Raw genomic sequence first — 22,177 nt, 5'->3', positions numbered from 1 at the left:
AAGGTGCTCCTTTTCAACCTTGGGACTCTCCCTGGGGATGACCTGATCTTCATGCTGAGCAGCTGGCAGGATGGGTTGGCTGCAGGGAAAGACGGAGTCTGAGCACTGTCTCCAACTTGGCTGGCAAGAGGAAAGACAGCATGTTTGCAGAGGAAATGAAGAAGGGTTAAGCCCTTCCATGGTGGTTATGTACTATGCTGCTATCTCTGTGGGAGGCAAGTCCGTCACTATGGTACAGTCTGTGGAAGAGGCAAGGTAGTCATGGGATCATCTGTGTTATGCAGGTCACACAACAGCCAGGGCTGTGCAATCCCCAGGTGTAGATCCCTTTGTGTGCCTCAGCTGTGGGTGTCCCCTCTCACATAACAGCCAGAAGTGACCCAGTCAGAGGGGAGGATGGTGAAATGGAGACTTGGGCAGCAGGAGTTATTTTCCAGTCCATTCCATGCCCTGCACTTTTAAATTTGACCTACTCTTCCTGTCCAGGGGAGCACTCCTGCAGTGTGGGGAGCTGCACAGAGCCTGTCACCAAGTTCCTCAGGGACATGTGTGGAGTGCTGCTGGCAGGCAGTGAAGACCTCTGGGTGGCAGTGACTGCTGGGTGAGCTGTGTAAGCAGATCAGTGGTGTGTCTCTTTCCCTTTGCGTCTCCTGAGGGGTAAAAAGCTCATTGGAGGAGACAGCTGGTGTATCTGAGAATGGAGCACCTCTGGGAAGCTGATGGTCTGTCATCTAGACCTAAAAGGGAGGAAACAAGGGTACATTCCACAAAGTACAAAGGTCCTTGGAATCAAATGCTGTGAGTGGAACAATTGCATTGGCATGTGAAATTATTGCTGTGTACACTATCAATTACCTGATGGACCAGAGAGTTCCATCCTAACCCTGCAGCATGATAGACTGCTGTGCTGCAGAAATATGGCCCAGAACTGTACAGGGGAAGAGGAGCAAGGATGGCAGTGTAATGCCCAGCAGAGGCAGCAGAAAGGGTAGCTTTATGGTGCTGGGTCACACTGTTTCCCAGAGAAGGTCTGAGAGCAGAGTAGGATGGTTTAGAGCAGATGGAATAGTGAGATCACGAGAAATCTCACTGCTTTGGGTGTCACTGGCCAACCTGCCAGCTCTGGGAGCTGAGCTGGCAAAACTTAAAAAGAGAGAGCAGGACTTAGGGAGGGAGAGGCACAATGAGGTCAGGGAATCTTGATGGAGAGGTGTAAAATTGAAGTTGTGAAAACAGTGAAGTGTGGCAGAGGGCCACTGAGTGATGTCAATTCTCTACAACTGGAGTTTGGATTGAGAGCAAAATGTGCTGGGAGTGTCCTATTTGCTGCGTAAAAGCAATGTGTATTTATGGGTCAGGTATGGGAGATAAGGGAATGACAGGCAAACACAGATATGTAACTGTCGCTTAGGCTGCTGGGGTGAGGGTTTGCTAGTGACCTACAGTGCCTTACTCATTTTAGCATAAATTAATGAAAGGAAAGACTGAGGAGCAATGCAAATACCTGATATGCATTTTTACAGAGATGGTTTCATCTGTTGGACTAGGTGGCTGCACAATAACTAACTTACTCTTCCTCAGCAGCTCTTTCAAGGCTGAAAGCTGTTGCTAGTCAAGTGCATGTCCTGTATCGACCCCAAGTTCTACAAGCAGCCCTCACCTACACTAACTTAAGTAAACTCTGTGCCCTGTGCTGTGTCCTGCTGCCTGTTGTCTCAGCACCAGTGGGTGCTATAGCTACGGGTATATCCCAGCGTCTGTCTCCCCTCAGCAGCGGAGTTGTCAAAGAGGAAAGTGATGTAGGGCTGGAGCCGAACATGAAACAACTCAGGGGAAGCACTGCCCGAGGCAGTACCCCTTTCACTCATTCCAGCTCCAAAATTACTTAGACTGGAGTGCTCTGCATGGGTGTGGAAAAGTTTTTAACAGGTGCAAATACAAGGAAACATGCAAGAGTTTCTCAGAAGCAGAGTTCGTCTTAAAATTGTTTTGTCACATGGCTTTCAAGTGAATTTGTGAAGTCTTTTAAAACTGAATGCCAAGTTTAGCTGCAGTCCTTGAGCCAAATCCATAATCTTACCATAATTATTGCAAATTATGCTGAAAGCAATAAATTGTACAGTTTGGTCTGAGAAGTCTATAAGCTTGTCAAGAGTTTGTTAAGAGAAAAGGCACTGCTTATCACAATATTTTGGTCCTGACATCATCTGTGGTCCTCAAGAGGAATCTCTGAAACTGAGGTTGAGGAGTTTTTACAGCCAGAAGGATCTCATCTCCTCCTGGTGAATTCCCACCCTGTGGCTCAGAGATGTACTCACCTGGCGGGGGACAGGCTGCTGACCAGTCAGAGCACAGTGGCCCTTGGTGAGGAAGGTTTTGGCCGAAGGTCTGGGTTAAATCCAGGTCATATTATGTGTCCAGCTAATTTTCTTGTGCTTTCTTTGGCAAGGACTTGGGGATGTGCACACGTGCAGGGATGCACATATGCTTTCCATGTCCCCCTGTGTGGAAGCAGGCACTGCTCCTGTTTTTCCTGTGTAGGATCTGTGATCTATTCCGGTAGCTGCATCGTGCAGTGCTGCCTCCAGTAAATATTCACAGATTTCCTTGTAAGATGATGCTTTTTTTTTTTTCCTCTCTCCTGTGTGGATACACAAAGGCATGTGTTGTACCTGCATTACCCCATGGGATCTACATAATCAGGTCCACAGGTTTTAATGGATTTCAACTCCTTTCTGTCTAGGGGTACAGTTTCCTGTCATGTTTTGAGCAGGAAGAGCTGAGTCTTAATATTCCTGCTTGCCTAGGCATTGGGAAGAGTTCTCTGTCTATTTTCCTGTTTGATTTTTGTGTGTGTTTTGTTTTAAGCAGGACAGAGTGCATGTGTGTATGTAATCCATGTGCTCAATTAAGAGAGGCATCTGTTGGGTTTATTTCACATTGCCGAGGAAGGACTGCAAGCAGGGAGCATCTGCTCAGCTTTTTGTCAATGGCTTGTTTTTCATAATTTGCTCTACAGGGTGAATGTTTGGGGAGGGGGAGGTGGCTTTTTATTTCTGAGTTTCGTCTTAAATTTATTTTTATGGTAGCTGAGGAAATTGGCTGGGATTTGAAAGTTAATTTTGCTGTGAAAAGGTCTGAAGAGGGAGAAACAAAACCATCCAAAGTAAACAGTATTTATGTCACCCTAATAATACACTGAGAAGGACCCTTATGAATCATTATTTGCAGTATTTTAATGACTTTTCTTTAATGAAGTAAAAAGAATTTGTTATGGTGCTTTTTAAATGTCACTGGGGTTTTTAATTTTTCATTTTTTGAAAAAAAAATAGCAAATTTTGCTTTAGATTTTATTTTGGGGAAAGATAGGAAAGGCATCCAATATTCAGATGATTTTTTGGCACTTTGTCAACAACAAAAACCCCTGATTTTAAAATAGAGCAGCAGTAGTTTCCTGTTCTTATAGTTTTGCTTTTGTGCACTCAGATCTTGGCTGTATTGCACCTAGCTGATTTAGTGAGAGACTTAATTGCCTGTAAATGTATGTGCTTCAAAGGCTACTAAATCTGCTGGGAGTGTTTATACAAGTGTGCTTTTTACACTTTTTTTTTTTTTTTTTGTGGAAATGTCCTCCAAAAGGGCTGTAGAGGATAATGACTTTGTGATGCCCCGGGAGGACACAGCTGCTGGTGTAGTGTAGGGAACTCGGGAGGAGAAAGCCTGAAACTCCCCCTAATCCCACAAGTGAAGGACAAATCTTACCTCTTGCAATCAAACAAACAAGGATACAATCTTACATGTGTAGGTGTAGATGCTGCGCCAGAGTAACCTGCAGAGAAGATTTGGATCTTATTAAAAGTGTTTAAAGAAATAGGATTAAAAAATATGATAGCAATGTTTTGTTCTGTAAGTGAACCCCAAGACAATGCATTTATTAAGCCACTTTGAAAATGTATTAAATCTGCATCTTTTGTGTCATGACTTGTCAGGGGAGAGGAAAAGTGAAAAGTTTAATAAAAATAACTTTCCTGACAGTTCAGTCCCACACATAGCAAGAGAATGTGTATATATATATACATGTGTGTATATATGTAATTTGAATATTATCTATCACAATATAAATATGTATAACATCTCAAAATGTCAGATGAATGCCACTCAGCTGAACAACTTTGCTGACATGTGTTAACACTATAACTGTTTTTTATAAAAAGCAGCTGACATCATTTGGTGTGCACAATGAAAATGCAGGGACCAGGCAGGTGAGGTTACTTCTGGGGGGCTTCACTAACTTTGGCTGTCATAGAATAACATGGGTAAAAGGACAAACCACAACAAACTTTGTAGTAGCAGGAAAGTATTTTCATTGCTCAAAAAAAAAATAAAATTCAAACTTTGTCATCACATTAAAAACATTACATGAGAAGTAATAAACATATTTACACTTCTGTTTTGATTATAAATATACATTATATACAAAATAATGTTATAAAACGTAGAAAGTTCAGTGCTTCTGATTTTTTTTAAATTACTGAAATACTAGTCTTCAAAATAAACTACAAATAGACAAACTAAAACCCATATTATTGATTTCTGAAGGTCATCTTCAAAATGGTCCTACGTGGTCAGAGCAGAAGGTCAGTAGTGGACAATATGAAGGGGTCTTGTCTGCACAGTTCAAGGGAGTAGGTGGGCTAGTCCAACAGGCTTTACAAGGGCAGGAATATCACTGTCAGAGAGATAGCACAGTCTGTGTTTCCTCCAAGAGATCTTGTTTCTCCCTCCTCATTCTGCCCCGTGCCCTGGTCTCATTCATGAGTGTCACGGCACTTTCCACTGGGGTGTCCGGTATTATTGCTGTAAATATGTATAGAAGAAAGGAGCTTCTGCCTGCCTCTGGCTGCCAGGGACAGACACAGCACATTTTCCATGTAGCACTGGGTGGGTATGAAAGAAACAGGATGAGCCTAAAACCTTCTAACTTCAATCTCCACCTGTCTTGGCAGAGGGCATCTCAGCAAGTGCTTCACTACTGGGCATTTAGAACTGGGATGAAGAACAAGAGTTGGAGTTTTGCAACGAGATGGAGAAATGGTGGGGGGAGTAAGTGGGTTGTGTCACACTGCTGCTTCTTCAGAAAGTAACAGCTGCAATTTTGAGACTATTTGCAGTAAAAGGTGGCACCTAATTCAGAAACACTACACAAACCCCTGAATTTGTGTCAAAATAAGGCAGGGGGAAGAGAATGAGGAAGGAGAAGAAAAGAAGTAATGTCTATTCACAATCACTGGTAGTGCAAAGGGCATGAAAACAGCTGAGACAGCTCAGCACATAAAGGTTCTAGGAGCTGATTGATTTTAAACGCATTTGTAAGGCCTTATACAGAGCTGGGATCACCTCCTCCCTATCAATGGGGACAAGGCAGTACACATTCCTTATCACAACTTCCCCAAAAATCACGTTCCACACCGTGGCTTGAGTCAATCAGTTCTCCAAAGCATCACCAAATGAGTTGACGTGTAAATTCGGTTTTCTTCTTTCCTCCTCCTCTCACCCCTTACACAGTCTCCAGTACATGCAGCAGGAGAGAGGAGATGCAAATGGATGTTTAGCAGGAAGTATCAACTACCTCTGCCTAGTACTGTTCAGGTAACTGCAAAAACAGCAGTCAAGTTTCTGTTTGGGCTTGTTAGATTCTCTTGACACATTATAGGCACTTTTAAACCCAGAAAAAATTGAGACCTCATTTATACTGTATCCATTATCTGCATAGCAATGTGTCTTGCTTCGCACCTTCCATGGCAACATCTGTGACAGTTATGTGCCTCCTTATCTACCAGCACCTCCCATAACCAGAGTTCTGGAAAGCCAGGGGTCTGTCCATGAGGAACTGGCCTCAGCATCTTTTAAAACACCAACATTTTTAACCTCTCTCTTCCCTCTGCCTCCCCTTTTCAATAGCAAATGAGATTTCTGGTATCAAACTTCAAACAAGGGCAGTAAGAACAAAAAGGTGTATTGCATCTTTCAGTAAATTCACAGTCTGTCCAGTTCACTCAGTTCCATCCTCCGCCTGAGAGCAGCAAGTTGCATGTAATTAAAAACAGTCCAATCCAGTTCTGAATTGTAAACAATGCAGCAGGAACGTCCATCTACTGGCATCATCAAATCTGAGGTGCAAATGGTCTGATCTTCAGTCTTATACCTGTCAGGATATAAAACAACACCAGGAATGAGAAGGAATTACAGCATACAGAGTAGTGCAGAACTAACAAACTGTAATTCAGCTATGTCAAACCAAAGAAATTTAAGCCAAACATTACTGCAGTTTAACTCTCAGTGTTTAATGTTTTCAGTTGGGTCCAGAGGCAAAGAATCACCAGCAAAAATAAAATAGTCATCTGTGGCCTCTCTACCTGGCCTCAGGGGGAGAATGCTTACAAACCTGGGTGCTTAACATTAGGGATCTGCAAAAAAAGTACACGGTATAGTTAAATAGCTTGTGTTTAGAAGCATTAAGCCTGAATGGTGTGCAGAGAGATTCTAGGGGTTGTCATTCTGAAAACAGAATAATTTCTGGAGATGCCTGATGTAAATTTGGGAGCCTAGCTTTGCTCAGCAAGATCTTTGAAGATACAGTATTTAGGTCACTTAACAGGAATGAAGTGTCTAGCTGTCATTTGTATCTCTGAATCCTTTCACTTAGTCTTAAACTTTTAATATTGTTGGTTGACTTGTGTTCCAGCTTGCTTTCAAGGGGAAATCTGATATCCACCTTGGAAAGGGAGACTGAATCCTGCAGATCTGTCCTCACAGATCACTGCTGTGTGGCACAGCAAGCTTCTCTTTCCTACAGGCTGCAATTAGTCTTAAGATGACTACACCGAAGAAGGCAGGTATTGGAAGTTAAATTGCCTTTAACTTCCACTGAGACTTTTTCCAAAAGGCTGGTAGTTCTTTAGGAACCATTTGGCTCCTCAATATCTGCTTTTCTAAGTCTTTAAAGTTCAGTGTTAGGCCTTTCCTTTTTTTGTGTATCCAACTTTTCAATATAACATAAAAATTGAAATTTTTTATCAGTAACAGCAATAACTTCTGCTACAGGGTATTGAGCTGGAGCTTACATCCTAAGAGGTTGAAATTACCTTATAACAGACTTCCTAAATGGCTGTTATGCCTATCCACTAACACATCCTGCTACCTTCCATCTTCAGCTAGAAATCTATAGCTTTGCCTGTTTCCACAGAACAAAGATTATCCGTTGTAGTCACAGGAAAAAACATGGCTTTACATCAATGGGCCTAAGAACGATTATTATTTCCATTTTTTTCTGACCACTTATTTAAGAGGAAATAATCCTACAATGTGCTGAATTTTTATGGGCTGATGTTCTGTGTTTTCATCTATCACTGACTTATTTATGCCCAAAACCTCTGGTTTAATAAAGCCAGAGCAGCTTATTTTTTTATTTTCCCCACTGCATATTCTGTGTGGGCCACAGAAGAGGAGAGGAAAACGCTGGAAGCATCATGATCCCTAGAAATAAAGGAACCTTCTCAGATACAATACTAAAGGATAATTTACCCTTTTACCTTGTGAATTTATGCCTGTCCACCTCTGTACTTACTTACCTCTGTGGCTATGATGCACTCATTCCGTTCTTCTGTTATCACAAAGACGGACTGGTACATTGAATCCCTCGGAGAGCATATCGCTGATATTCTGCATTCTGGCTTTTCACTAAGGCAGGGCAGAGAAAAAAAGAACATTAGCTGATTACTGACAAGCCTGACTCTCAAAATCTACCATGAATATGGAATGGTGGAATGAGATAGCCATGAAGGTGTGGAAGGGAAATGCATGGGATCAAGTTTCACACGTTCTGTGTCTGTCGGGATACTATGTTAGAGAAGTGGAAATAAGGAACAGCGAGAGTCTTCCTACGCTCCTGCCATGTCCAACCTAACAGCAGGTTCCTCAGAGCCCTTGGTCTAACAACCACATGCAGATCCCAGTCAAGACCTTCAGCACATGAATCAGAAGACTGATAAGCCACTGAACACCCGCCCTTTTCTCCTTTTGAAAAAGAGTAGTTGTTTTCACTCTATCATTCTTCTCTGTAAGCAGTCCATCTTGCCTTCTCACAAAGTGAAATACTTATTTTTAATCACTGTATGCCTATACTGTTGTTCCTCCAAGATCTACTGAAGAAGTAAAGATACTTCTTACTTTCACCACTGGCCTAGCCACTCTGGGTTCCTTCACAGTATCCATACCAGCAGCACCCTGCACAAACACTCAAATTAATTGACTTGGCTAAGGATAGCACTTGGTTGTGACACACATACTCCAGTATGAAGATTCCTGGCTTTGATCTGGTTTGTTTTGTATATTATCCGCTTGAGGTTTCTTTTTCCCTCATATGCTCACCTGCTTCTAGACTGATATGAAGATGAGTGGCTTTAAGAAAGACTATAATGGAAACTACATTCTCACCTGTGTAGTCGGAGGGGAGACTTCTCTCCTAAACACTTTTCACTTTTGTAATATTTATCTTCTGGTGTCCCTCTACTTGTCAGGTCTTTTACCAGATTGTAGTCCAGTTTATGGTTCTTGGGTTTGTAGTTTGATTTCTCCAGCCCACAGTCCACTTCAAGGTCTTTATTTTTATTGGTGTTTTTCAGCTGGGAAGCTGGAATGAGATTGTCCTTCTGGAAGTCAGACAGGTTGTTCATTGTCTCCAACTCCTGCTCTGGGTGCATCCTCATCTGCCTGATGACCATTGCTATCATGCAGAACAGTATGAGCAAAGCCACCAGCCCCACCCCCATGGATATAGCAATCCAGGGGACTGGTTTAGGAGGAAGTGTAACGGGCACTGAATAAACTGGCAATTCACAGCGGTTGCCCATGAAGCCAGAAGGACAGTAGCAAACAAAGTTGGCACTATAAAGTCCACTGTAGCATGTGCCTCCATTCTCACATGGCCCAGAAGCACATTCATCTCTGGTTTTGATGTCGCAGTTCCTGCCACTGTAGCCTGGCATGCATGTGCAGGTGTAATCGTTGATTAGATCATGACAAGTTCCCCCATTGGAACATGGGTTTCTGGCACAATCATTGATGTTTATCTCACATTTCTGACCAGAGAAACCAGCCCGACAGCGGCACACACGAATCTGCCCAAGGTAAAAGCAACTACCATCTGAGGGGAAAAAAAATGAAATAAAAATTAGTTTGCACTGCACTTCACGCAGAAATCTAAACCTTTCTCTGGTCAGCATGTTATACTACCTCAAGAAGAGAGAGGTTATTTTACAAAACAGCCGCACATCTAAAAGTTCATTCTACTTTACCTAATTGTATCACCGTGCCTTAATGTTATGCTCCTTCTAAATATGTAATAGAGTTAATTTAATTTAACTTCCATCTTCCCCACCATATGATAAATCGCATGTATTGTTTTGTTACATAGAAAATGCCAGTGCAAGTCCCGCCCCAGCAAGAGACTAAAATTAGGGTGGATGTGGAATACAGCAGGGGAGAAGGACTAATGTTCTAGAGGAAGAGTAGAGGTCAGATTGGATTTCTATCACTTCTGCACTGAAAAGCACAAATGAGTCAGGGTCATGAGATTTTTTGATAAAAAGACTCACCATTTGCACAGGGGTTGCTTGTGCACCTGTCTACTTTTTTTTCACAGTTAGACCCTGTGAAGCCGAAAGGGCAAACGCAAGTGTAGCTGGCCCCTTGATCCTTTTCCAAGCATGTGCCACCGTTGAAGCACGGAGAATCTATACATGTCAGAGCACTGTGCTCACAGTGAGTGCCATAGTAGCCAGGGGGACACAGGCAGTGATAACCGTTCTCCATATCCTGCAAAACACAATATTAGGCCACTGTTATTTAATGGAAAGAAATGATAGCTCCCTGCATGCTTAGTTCTGGTCAGCAGCAAGCGCTGTTCAGTCTCCTCTCATCCACAGCCTGATGTGGCAAAAGTGACATCAGGAGAGTGAACAACTGCAGGTTGGACTGTGAGGGACAGAGTTGTGGCTCAGCTGTACTCAGTGTACAGGAGTAATCATGCAGCTATACACGCAGAGCACATACAGTTGTAGGGAGCACACAGGCAGCTACACAAAAGCATTGCTAACACCACTGTCTGAGGGCATCCAGAGGTCCTCCCAGAGCAGGGTGGTATGTGTTGACCTCACAGCTGTGATCAGACCATTTATCCTCAGTGTGAGAGTCCTTTTTTATTTCATAAGGGTTTAAGTTGCTTTGGATTGCCTAAGTCCCACCACTTAAATAATAACAAACTGCTTCTTCTTTCCAAGGGCTATATGTCCAAGGCCTTGGGAGAAGGTAGGTAGGGTCTTGTGCTTTCATCTAAAAACTGCATTGGCTTTAATTTAAACATGTATCAGATTACATTTGATATCTATAATCAATCAGCCTTTACCAATACATCGTTGGTAAGAATCCATCATTAACTGGATCCAAAAACAGGCTGAAACACTAAACTACGAGAATCCAAAAGTGTGGAATTCTGTTTTGCAGAAAGTTTCAGCTGATTGCCCCCATATTGTTTGACACTATCTTCTCACAGCAGAAAGCAAAATTTTCTTTAATTTACTATTAAAATACAGACTTAGTGCATTTCTATATGAACGGTGGTTTGAGAAGCTTATTTTTAACAGATCTGCTCCCTCATCAACCCTGGATCTTGCCAAGCTCTCAGAATGGCTGCCACAGAAACCCAAGGATCAGTTGACCAGTTCTAATCTAGATGATACATCTCCTCCTGTGACAGACTTCCTCCCCCGACACCTCTCGGAAAGGGTTCAGTATGATAGTTGTGAGCGTCAGTAATGAACCCGCGTCCTATCGAATTCCCGCTCTGTTGTTACCGAGCCATTGCTGGAAAGGTACACCGGGGCTTGCTGCACACAAAGGCTTTCCATTTAAAATGCTCCTACCGTGCAACTGCCGCCGTTCCTGCAGGGATTGCTGTCGCACTCGCTGATCTCGTGTTCGCAGTCGACGCCGGTGAAGCCGGGTTTGCACGCGCACGTGTAGCTGCCCTGGCCAGTGTTCATGCAAGTTGCTCCATTTTTGCATGGCCTGTGGTGAGTGCAGTAGTTCAGATCTGCAAAGATACCAGGAGTTAGGAAAACAGGTCTTTTGACAAGTGGGAAAAGATATGCATACAAAAAGGCTGTAGTCAAGAAAAAAGACAGAATTTCCAATGAAGCATTTTGTTTTGGTATCTATGGGAATACTGGAGATTGTTATCTGGGTTATTATCAGTCATAATCAGATTACCAATCTATCACTTGGGCTCTGAATTTTGAAGGAGCTGGCAAAAATATAACTTTCTTAGTGTTTTGGTATATTGTCCCTTTTTTGTGGACATAAAACTGTTAGTTGCAATTGGATTTAGGTACCAAACTGGAAAATGTACTTCATAAGCGTGTGTTCTCCAAAACACACACCACAGCACTGTGGCCCCTTCATGTACAGCATGCTACACACTACAAGAGTGAGTCCCATCTCTAAAAGGTGTGCTCTTAGGCACATTCTAGAAAGGCAAGGAGGAAAAACAAAAGATGTTTTGGCTTTGAGATTTAAACAAACACTAGAAATCTTTTATTGTTTATTTGCTCTTTTGTTATGGATGTTAGTAGATTAAACTGTCAAATGCCCTGCCAAGCTTGATGGTTTTATTTTTTTTTTCCTTTAAATTTAAGACAGAGGTTAAGCATAAGTTCATAGGACGTAAGTAAGAAAAGCTTTATTATCTGTGTAAATATTATAGAGTAATTTGAATGCAACTGGTTAATAGATAACTATAAGCAGAAAAAAAATCTGCAACTTTACTTTTCCTGCTTAATTCAGCCTTCACCATCTTAATCCTACAACTGTCCTGGAAACACTTAGCCTGATTTGAGCACTTAATGATCTCAGTGCCAGCAGTGCATATATGGCCTTGAGGACATGACTGCTCAGCTGGCTACGGTTCAGTGATTCAGTGGGTTGAATAGGTGGAAGTGGTCTGGTGTACCTTAAAATGGAACCTGTACTTTTCATTCTTGCTTACATGATTTTTCTCTCATGCTCCAGACTTATCACATGAGTTAACTTCCTTCTATGCAAAATAAGGAAGGCCCAAATGATGGTGTTTACTGCTGCTGGAAACTATTTAGTAAACTCTTATACTTGTACAACGAATAAGTTAAACTTAGCTTGAGCAGGCAGAAAACTTGTCTGTTCAACACTCATCCAGATTGTTAGGTCTTTGTCCAAGAAAAACTTCTTTTGCAAGAGAAAAACTGCAGCTACCAAAAAAGTTTCCTTGTTTTCAAACAGAATTACTACAAGAACTGGTATGTAAGGCTGCAGTGCTACAATCTGATGCCTGTGAAGATGTACCTTGGGGAAATTTAATTCCAGATCCAGTGGGTCAGATTCCTTAGTGTAGTACTAAGGAGTACCCAACCTTGGGGCTGTAAGTGTAAGCTTCAGAACTAACCTTGATCACAGAAGAGGCCACCCCATCCTTCATCACATATGCACTGCCATTGTGTTTTACAAGTCCCGTGGCGGCAGCCTATATGGGGAATGCATTCATCACAGTAGCGGCCTTGCCAACCAGGACGGCAGCTAAAAGAAAAGTCCAATTAAAACATTAATGACATGGAGAAGAGTTTAAGTTTCTATTACAAGGTGACATTTTAACTGATGTTCAGACTGCATTTGCCATCTACTCACATGCACTCTCCAGGCTTGTTGCAATATCCATTCTGTTCAGTACATCCAGCCAGACAGATGGCTGTGAAGAGAACATAAAAAACCATAAATGTTTAGGTAAAAACACATGGCACTACAGAATACACTTTTAAAGGATAAAAAGCTTTTAAAAAATACTTTATAAAGAGTTTTACACGTTCAAAGCTTTGTTTTAAAACTTCTTGGTACGGGGAGTTCTGGAACAGGAGGAAGTGAATAGGGAGAGCCAACACTTGACAAGTTGTCCTTTAGTTTTTCTGTTTATGCAACAAACATGAACTCTTGCAACTCTTGCTAGAAAAGCAGCAAGAGAAAGCGGCTTTGGCTTGTGCTAATGAAAGGCTGAAAAAACTCAATGATACCCTGAGCTCAGAGTAAAGGTTCCCACTACTACACTGCAACACCCATCTCATGTCCTCTGGCTGCAGGAATGGTTGGTGGCAGACTTTGTGCGAACAAGCTGCTACCCTTTTACCTTGCAACAGCTACTGCTATTCAGGGCTATCAGCCAAGGTCCCTTTCCTGCCAGCTCGCTCTTTGCTGCTAAGGCTCGCATAGGTGCAGCACAGCGTTGGGTGGTTGCAGCCAAAGGGGCCAAAGTCCTCAGCGCGCAGCTCTGCCTCTCTCACTCTGACAGGGAGTGGAGAGGTCGGCACGAAAACACGGCCCGGGCCGCGGGAGGCCTCCGTGAGCTTTAGAGGCGCGGCCGAGGCCCGCGGCGCTCCCCCCGCCCGGCCGCCCGTGGCACTCACGCTCGGTGCAGTACTCGCCGGCCCAGCCGGGCAGGCAGGCCAGGCTCCCGTCCGCCGCGCACACGTAGTGCCCGAAGCGGTCGTCGCGGCGCTTGCAGAGGCGGGAGCAGCTCTCGCCGTAGTAGTTCTCGCTGCACACCACGCGGTAGGAGTAGCGCAGCTTGGTCAGCGGGCCCTGATGCACGTCCTGCGACCAGTCCTCGCCCACCGACAGCGACCGCTGGATCGACATCTGGCTGATGAGCCACTCCTGCGGGGGCGGCCGGGAGCCTGCAGGAGAAGGGCGCGGGTCAGCGGCTGTGGGCCCGCCGCGTCCCGCCGCCCCCGGGCCAGCGGAGCGGGATACCCCGCTCGCACATATGTACACGCACATACACACATATACACACACATATACATATATATGCATATACGCAGGCACGCGTCTGGAGGTTGATGTATGCAAGGGTACAAAAAGGCCACCAGGCTGTGCGAACTCGGGCCAAAGGGACTCAGCCGGGGGGCCTGTGAAAGGAGGGCTGCTGTGAAATATCCTTTTCCTCTCCTCTCAGAAAAACATCCCAAAGCCATTATTCCTTTCCAAAGGGCGGAATTCGAGCAAGGTGTAAAATACAGGAAAAGGCGGACGGGGCTTGCTGGCAGGCTCCCGGCTTTCTCACCGCAGCCCGCCTCGCTTTCCCACGCCAAAAATAAACCGGAGGAAACGCAATTGTGTTGGAGATTAGGCCGGGGCAGAATCAAAGCGGCCCCTGATGGATATCGTTGGGGGACCGGCTCCTGATGGTGGGATAAAGGCGGCCCTGGAGTTATGGCATAAACAGCTGAGCCGGGGGGGCCATTGGGCCCGGGGGGGCCGCACGGGACGGGCCCGGGGCGCTCCCGCCGCGCGGGCGCCCCCTGCCGGCGGCGCGCGCAGTATTCACCTTCCGGCAGGTAGTTGTCGGGCGCGTGCCAGGCCTCGATGATCATGGAGAAGGTTCCCTGCGGGAGAGACACAGGGTCAGCCCCGCACCCAGCGCGCACCCAGCCCAGCCCAGCCCAGCCACGGCACACCGGCCCTGCCCTGCCTGCCCTGCCCCGCATTTGCGCTCTCTCCCCCCGGCTACACACTTCCCTTCTTCCCTCGCTCCCACAGACCACGGATACACATCCCCACCTTCAAGCCCCTTAGCCCCTTGCTTTATTTCTCTTAATAACATTAGTCATCCCAAGTAAGTGCTTCTGATCTGGATGAGCTTTTTTATCTTTTTTTTTTTTTTTTTTTTTTTTTTTTTTGGAAGTTCTGGAAATAAATCTAAAAGCAAAAGTAGTTTGTTTCCATTACAGGCAATCAGCCCGCCGCGGCTAGCCTGCTCTTGCCACCCTCCTGCCCACCATCAAAATCGGGTTCAAAGTAGAATCTCACCGGCCACGTGAAGTTAAAGGGCAGCTTAATGGGGCTGTCAAATCTCTCAGTATCCTTGATGCTGAAGGAGTTTATTCCCAGAACCGGGGTGATGATGCTGCCGAAAGTGCAGGAGCCCGGGGAAACCACTGCCTGAAAATGCTTCAAACAAACGCGAAAGAAGGTCCTGCAGTGGGGGGAGCAGGGCTCCCCGCTGGCCAGAGACGCGTGGCTATTCACGAATTCGTGTAGCTCCAGCTGGAAGACGCCGGAGCCGGACACCCTCTGCACAAAGGGGAGACACACAAAATAGCCAAATCAGACCTTACCCGGCTTTGCCATGCAAACTTGCTTCCATCACCCACTTTACACTTCGCGAACCCTTTTTTTTTTCTGCCTGTGCGATTACCTGCTGCAAAATCGTTAACAGAAACGTCAAGCCAAAGATGCGCAAGGCTGTCATCCTTGTGTTATTCGAGCTTCCAGTTCTTAGTGGGTTTAGTTTTCCTTCTGTATTCCTCAAATGGACCAAGCAAGCGCTTCTCAGTCGAGGGAGAAAAGAGAGGCGTCACGGCGATTCTCCGGGAGCAACCTGCTCTTCCAAATATTCCCCGAGCAGCAGCAGAAATCGGAAGGTAAAATCCAGGTGTCGATCCGTCCCCTTCAGGGAATTAATCCTGCAGCCAGCCGCCGACCTCTGATCGCTGTCGTCGCCTTTATAAACTCCAAAGCCGGGTGGGTTTGGTGAGAGACGCGGAGGGGAGTGCTTAGTGTGGAACCGCTCCTCCTTTAACCGGTGCTAACAGCGCTCAGTAAATGGAAAACTTGCTTCGCTTCGAGCTGTTTATATAGTTGCCTCGCATCCTCACAAGCTCATTATGTAAACCGTCAGTCAGACTCACGGGCGATCCCTCCCCTTTTCCATCTTTCCTTTCTGGAAAAAAGAACCAAATGTTGCGGAGAGCCCTCATATCCCGAATTAATACCCTGCTGCCGCCGCCGCTGCTGCCGCGCTGCCCGCCGAGGAGCCGAGCTGATTACGAACGAGCCGAGCATCTGTTGAGATATTTACGGCGCTCACACTGGGAGAGAGAGTTCCCTCGAAAATCAGACGCCTCTCCACCGGGCAGCTTTCTACGGCGGCCGAACAATAGAGGATGAAATGTTTCAAAAATACGCTTGTTAGTTAGTTAGTTTGTTCGTTCCCCGTTGCCCTCCACCCCACGGCTCCACGCGTGTGCCCGGTCCCCGGCCGTGTCCCGGGCGGCGGGACGGGGCGGCGCGGTGCCTCGCAGCCGCGGCCGGCCGGCAGGAGCTGCCCTGCCCGGCGGGGGCCGGCCCCGGCTGGAAACCAAAAGTAAAACGGCGTTTGCCCGGCAGGCGGGCACCCGGGGCGGCTCCCGGGGCGCAGCGCCCAGCTCCGGGACGCCCGTGCCGCAGGCCCGGCCCCATTCCTGACCCCGGCTACTGGAGCCCTCCTCGGAAGGGGTGGGTGATGGTGGGTGATGGCAGGGGACGCGGGCACCGCGGGGATCGACGGGCGCTCGGTCGCCCTTCCGAATTCGGTGGCGAACGAGCGCTCCTGCGAGGTGACCGGGGTCGACAGCAGGGACGGAGCTGGGTTTTCCCCAGGCTGCCCCGGCTCCCAGAAACATGGGCAAGGGGACAACTCGGGCGCCTGCAGGCGAGCGGGGCGGGAGCGGGGCCGCGGGCCGTGTCTGGCCGCCTGGCCGCGGCCGGGTTGCGGTCTGGCGTGTGCCATAAAGCCCTTGGCCTGATTGCAGCGTGCGCTTATTGTTGGGTCGCGTGTCCCTCATTAAAGCCAAGCACAGAGAAGGCCTTTCATGTGGCTTTTTATTTCAGCTTGTTAAATGGATGGGAGGCCGGAGTGGGGGAGGGAGGGAGGGAGAGAGAGATAAACCCTCAGCTGTATGGTAATGAGGTCTTGCCACCTTTCTGCCAGCGCCCGGCGCGCCAGGCTGCGGGCCTCCGCGGCGTGGGTCACCTGGGGAGCAACGCGAGGCGCAGAGCGCTGCCGGTCCCTTCCGCCCCTCTGCTCTCCCAAAGGGTCTGTTCCAGCGGCGTCACCTCCCCACTCCGAGTTCTCTGGGGGGGATAAGGAAAACCGGGGCTCTGGATCGTTTGCAGACGAGGCGGCATGGGGAGGGCACACTCCAGCCGAACTTCTCAGGCCGTCGCGCTCCCTCGTACGTTCAGAGCGGCTGCTCTCCCTGGAGACCCGCTCTGGCCCAGGATGCGGTCAGGGTCCAAACGCCCGAGGTGTCCCCGGGAGGGCCGGAGAACGGGGGTGGGGAACACGACACGGCTTCGCAGAGAAAGCCGTGGGGGAAAGCTCGGGCACCGCCGCCGTGGATTGGTTTGGGCAGAGGTACAGGCTAGAAATCGGGGTCGCCACCAGAAGAGGATTAAAACTTCTCCCGGTCCCCACCGCGCCTGTGAAAGCCGAAGCCGGGAGGCACAGACTCTGGCAATGGCGGGGCACTGCAGCCGGGGTCGGGCACCCTTGGCTGGGCTCTGTCCCGCTGTCACCTGGGGTACGTGTTTGTGCGGACGGGAGCCGTGTCCGTGGTGGAGATAAACCATGAGGCACAGAGGCGCAGGCCAGGAGCTCTTTTGTCTCGGCCTCGTAAACAAGTGGGAAGGAGGAATGTGTCGCCGCTGATGAACTCGGAATTTTGCAGCGATCCACCCGGCCAGATCCCGGCTTTACCAGCAGCAGCGTCAACTGTCAAAATCAAATCTGATGCTAATAGCTTCGGTACTAAATAAAATGAGAGGCCAGATAACATCAGTGCTTGATAAATGGTAATGAGTGTCTAACCTAGGGGAACAGAAGGGCTGTGGGGCTCTTTAATTCAGTATTGAAAGGCTAGCTGGGTACTGCAGGCTCTAGCAGATGTTAGTATGTGTGTGTTTTGATTTTTGACTTGTATTGGACGTTTATTAGGCTAACCAGAGCCACCCCACGCATGGCCACTTGGTCCAGGCACCATCTGGCACAAGCAGGGCGGCGTGCAAGAATAGGGCCTTGCTTTGGTGCTGAGGATCCACAGGCAGCATCTACCATATGGACCCGGAGCTAATGTAGGTTAAAGCAAGACAAGCTCATCTCTGCTTTTCACAGCTCCGCCAAACCTCTCTGCCATGCTGGCGGAGTGCACCTTGGCGGCTGGAGAAGAGCTGCCACCTCTCCTTGCCCCAGCTCTGGCAAAAGGGGAGCAAGCCCCCAAGCACTCCTCAACCTGCTCAACTGCTCTTGGGTGGCCACTGGTTTTTGAGTCAAGCTTTGCACCTAGCTCTGTTTGATCCCGGTGGGAGCACAAGTTGCTCCAGCTCCCCAGGTGTCATCCCCCCTAAAACCAAATATTTTCAGGAGATCAAGTGGGTGGTGCAAAACAGACTCTAAATCCTCCTTGAAACTCCAGACCATTATTTTGATTGCAGCTGTAAAAAGAGTTCGTAATAAAATAATAACAGGGCAATATAATAAACCACCTGCTGCATGTTGACACACACGCACAGGGAGTTCAGATTAAAAAAAAAAAAAAAAGTTTCACTAATAGCATCAAACAGCTGAGCCTGAAGTCGGCCGAGAGCAGATTAGAAGCATAACTCCTGCAAACTCTTTCCTGTGCCCAACACGCCATCCTGGGTCACTTGGAGAGCAACAGCCCAGCCACCTCCCCTAAGATCCTCGGCTCAGTTCGAGGGGTGCCTGTCCTCGGGAAGGGGGGAAAGCCCGCAGAGCCCCCGGCTTTGCAAAGGGCGGTGCCCGCGGCCCCTGTCGGGATGCTGGGCACCAACCGGACCGGACATACCCGGTGGTCGCTGCTTCCCCGTCCATTGCACCCTGCTCCCTCTCTCTCCAGCTCACTTACTCGAGGTCAGGGCGCTTTCTTCCCCTCTTTCGCGCCCCATTTGCTGCCGGTTTATCTCCAGGCTGGCCCGGCTCAGCATACGCGTGGCCGGGCCAAACGCATCTCGCTAACGAGACAACGTTAATTAATTCCGGGCGGGTGAAAGTTGCCAGCCTGCCCAAGCCATCCCTCCCCCCGCGCCCTCGTGCCAGGCTGCCCTCCTCCGCTCCCGGGGGAGCGTCCTGCGCTACCCCACCCGCGGGATGTGCCCGAGCCCCCCCGCCCCGTGTCCTTGCTGCTCCCAGCCTGCCCAGCCCCGGGAAAGGCGCTGCTCGCTATCGGCGCACGGGCGCGGCCAAGCAGCGCCTGCACCGCGGCCATCAGCCCCGCTTATCTCTTTTCCTCAAGGCTCCATGATTTCTAATCTGCTCACATCACCCACGGGGGAACACTCCCGCGGGGAGCGGGTCTGGGCGTGAGCGGCTCCCGGCAATGTTGTTGCCACCATGCGCTTTCTGCGTGGCTCCTGGGGGGCCGCTTTTAAGGTGCTGAAGATACAGAGCACCCGTACCTAGGGCCGCGGCGGCGCCTGCCTGATGCTCCGGCCGCGCCGTGGTGCCACCCGGCGTTTTTGGAATGGGACACGCCTGAGGCTGTCCCTGTCTTCCCTGTGTCCCAGGTGTCCCAGGCTGTCCCCTAAAGCAGCATGAAGCCGCAGCCAGGCTGGCCTGGCTTCCTGGCCGGCTCAAGCTTAGTTGAGGGTGTCCTGCGTCTTCCCATTTCCCCTAACTCTGACCCTTCCCTGTGCCCGGGAGCGGTGCGGATGCCCGAGGGGCACGGCTGCTCACGCCCCTCAGCGCCAGCCGCTGCCACCCACCTCCCCTTCTCCGCACTCATCTGGGAGCGGATCGCGGGGCGCGGAGCAGCGCCCTCGCACCTTGGAGCCCTCTCGTCACCTTTCCCCAGAGCCGACCCCCTCACCTCCAGGGTCGTGGGCTGCGGGGCGCCCAGAGACCCCTCGCAACTCCAGAGCCCCGCGGGCTGCCCTACACTTGTTCAAATTTATCATAACAAGTTTGTCGGTCAGTGCAGCATCCCGAGCGCCTGTACGAGCGCGGTGCGGTGTTTTACTGCGCACCTTGCGCGCCTTTCTCGGCAGCGTTCCTGCTTCGGGCTCTGCGGCTTGTTTCGGGGCTGGCCTCGCGGGTCGCCTTCTTGATCACGGAGTGAGTTTGATCTCTTAGTCAGAGACTCGCCCATTTATTCAGGGCTCACCAGCCCTTTCATGTCCACAACCCCGCTTTTTGAGACGGATTCCCCGATGGCTTTAAAACCCCTTAGCTAGAAAGTTGCGCATCGATTCAGCGCTGACACACCCCGAGAGCCTCTAAGAAAAGAAAAAAAAAAAAAAAAAAAAAGAAAAAAAAAAAAAAGAAAAAAAGGAGAGAGAAAAGAAGAGGAAAAAAAAATCCCCCTTGTTGTTTTGTTTCTGCCTAAAAGCCCGTAGCGTGGAGCATCCCTCCAGGGAGCGCCGCTCGGAGGGGTGTTAATGTGGTCGATTTGGGGTACAAATGTTTGGAAATGTTTCCCGATTCGCACAGAAGGAGGGGGGATTTGCAAACTGTTGCTGCCACATGGCCCCTCCAGCCTGCCCATTCTCATTGTAATGAGGCCGGCGCGTGCCTCATCTGCCGCGGGCGCTGCCACGGGCGGCCCGTACACGCCGCGCCGCCACCGGCCCGGGCGGCACCGCCGGCAGCGCCCGCCCGCCCGCCCGCCCGCGCGGGGCCGGCCCGGCCCGGGGACACCGCGGCAGCCGCGCCGGCGGGCCCGGGGCCGGCCGAGCCGCGCTCCCCGCTGCCCGCTCAGCCCCGGCCGCCCGCGCCCTGCCCGAGAAAAAAGCGCATTTCTGTTAAAGGCTGTAACGATCACCATTGAGTCTCTCGCTACAAATCGATGGCTTCTTTTCCATACAAATGCCTGCTTATGCCTTTATGTTCTCCATCTGTTTGTAGCTAACACCTGCCATTCAATAAATCGATTTGGCCATTTAATGTAACAGCTTCCCGGGACATTTTTTCAGGCCAGATGCCACAGCAGCTCCAAATCTCTCCCCCAGCCCAACGCCCCATCAGCACAGCCGCCCAGCAAGGGGCTGTGCCTTGGCAGAAACCTGCTGCCGGGGTGTGGTGGAGCAGAGTTGAAAAGTAAAGAAAATATGAAAAAATGGCTTTATTAAAAAAAAATACAACAAAAACCCAAAAAACCAAAAACACTAACCCCACCGATTTCACCTTTTTCTTTAATGCTCTGGTTTCTGTGTGTCTGTGGAAGTGGCATCTGGTCTTGGTGGCATTTGCTACCCGTGGCAGGTGTACGGGTGCTGCTGGGATTCCTGTGGGTCACAGGCATCAGGACAGTCAGTGACATTTTAAGTTCCCTTTTATTTTACTCACCAAGAGATACTTTGCATGTTTTAGGGAATTTAATGTTTCAAGGACACAAAGGCACTGCCTGCAGTTTATCACTCCATGACATGGGGCAAGGTTCCTTGCAGGGACTTGCAGGATGAGAGACCCCAACATTCTCCATGTTTCAGGGGGTTGTTCCTCCTGAAGAGGCTGCTTTGATGGGCATCAAGGTTGAGCTCTCCCAGCCTGTGGTCCCCGACAGGAAGAGCAAGGAGAGGTGAGTGCTCACCCATGTGCTGCTCTGCCCCATACCTTGGCAAACCTTTTGGCTGGCCCAAAACATTTTCCCTGCTAAACTGACATAGACAGAAAAGTGGGTCTCTCTAGGTGACACCCTGTAGGTCTCAGGGGAGGGAAAACAACATCTGGGGATGTGAGAAAGTGATATAATATAGCATGGGGAAGTCACAGCACTGTCTTCTCATGGAGGAACTGAGCAGTTCTGGGCTGGCTGAGTTCCTCCAGAGGAAGTGATTTCAGTATTGCTGGGATTTTGTTTGACTGTATAATTTTGTTGTATAATTTGTAAAAATTTGTTGTATAATTTATTGTGCCTAGAGCCTTTGAAGGGTGCCTTTGCTTTAAATTTGAAAAAAATACATAAAATGAAGCATAATACAAAAATAGTTAGGGACATGCACATATTTCAGCTATGTGGGTCTGTTTCTTTCTCAACTAATTTAGTGCAGGCCATGGATACCATTTGTAAATGCACCTGTAAAAGCCTAATTTGCTTTGAAAGACAAAAAGTCTTGCAGTTGTTTGGCACTTTTACCCAGGATAGCTGAATAAAATTGTGATTTCTCATAAAAAGCACCCCTGGAAGTTATGGCAGGAACTGAAAGTACTTACCTGGGAGATGACCAGATCCTTCTCTTTATTTTGAATCTGGGAGTTGTG

The 22,177-nt window shown here is 48.5% G+C and overlaps 1 protein-coding gene across 3 annotated transcripts; it reads right to left on the bottom strand.

Annotated features, from left to right (window-relative positions):
- Positions 1-4,236: 4,236 nt before the first annotated feature.
- On the bottom strand, positions 4,237-16,074 carry DLL4 (delta like canonical Notch ligand 4). 3 transcript variants are annotated; one of them, XM_059474480.1, is made up of 11 exons: positions 15,338-16,074; positions 14,950-15,213; positions 14,468-14,525; positions 13,545-13,814; positions 12,775-12,835; positions 12,536-12,666; positions 10,983-11,152; positions 9,657-9,876; positions 8,497-9,205; positions 7,632-7,740; positions 4,237-6,205 (listed from the first exon to the last, which is right to left on the bottom strand). In XM_059474480.1, exons 1-11 carry the CDS (start codon positions 15,389-15,391, stop codon positions 6,200-6,202), a joined length of 2,052 nt encoding a protein of 683 aa, XP_059330463.1. In that variant the 5' UTR covers positions 15,392-16,074; the 3' UTR covers positions 4,237-6,199. The 3 variants fall into 3 exon arrangements, with proteins under 3 accessions (XP_059330463.1, XP_059330464.1, XP_059330466.1); XM_059474483.1 differs by having other exon boundaries at positions 4,239-6,205; positions 14,950-15,252; positions 15,338-16,073; XM_059474481.1 differs by lacking the exon at positions 13,545-13,814 and having other exon boundaries at positions 4,238-6,205.
- Positions 16,075-22,177: the final 6,103 nt, after the last annotated feature.

Source organism: Ammospiza nelsoni, chromosome 6 (genome assembly GCF_027579445.1).
Source record: "Ammospiza nelsoni isolate bAmmNel1 chromosome 6, bAmmNel1.pri, whole genome shotgun sequence".
Classification (NCBI taxonomy): Eukaryota; Metazoa; Chordata; class Aves; order Passeriformes; family Passerellidae; genus Ammospiza; species Ammospiza nelsoni.
This window is presented reverse-complemented; position numbering and strand designations above follow the sequence as displayed.

Excerpts from the sequence above, each read along its gene's own strand:
- DLL4 (XM_059474480.1), bottom strand. The coding sequence starts at position 15,391 with ATGACAGCCTTGCGCATCTTTGGCTTGACGTTTCTGTTAACGATTTTG. Across the intron at positions 12,667-12,774 it reads AACAAGCCTGGAGAGTGCAT|CTGCCGTCCTGGTTGGCAAG; the intron begins GTGAGTAGATGG and ends CTTTTCTTTTAG. Across the intron at positions 9,877-10,982 it reads GGAACGGCGGCAGTTGCACG|GATATGGAGAACGGTTATCA; the intron begins GTAGGAGCATTT and ends TGTGTTTTGCAG.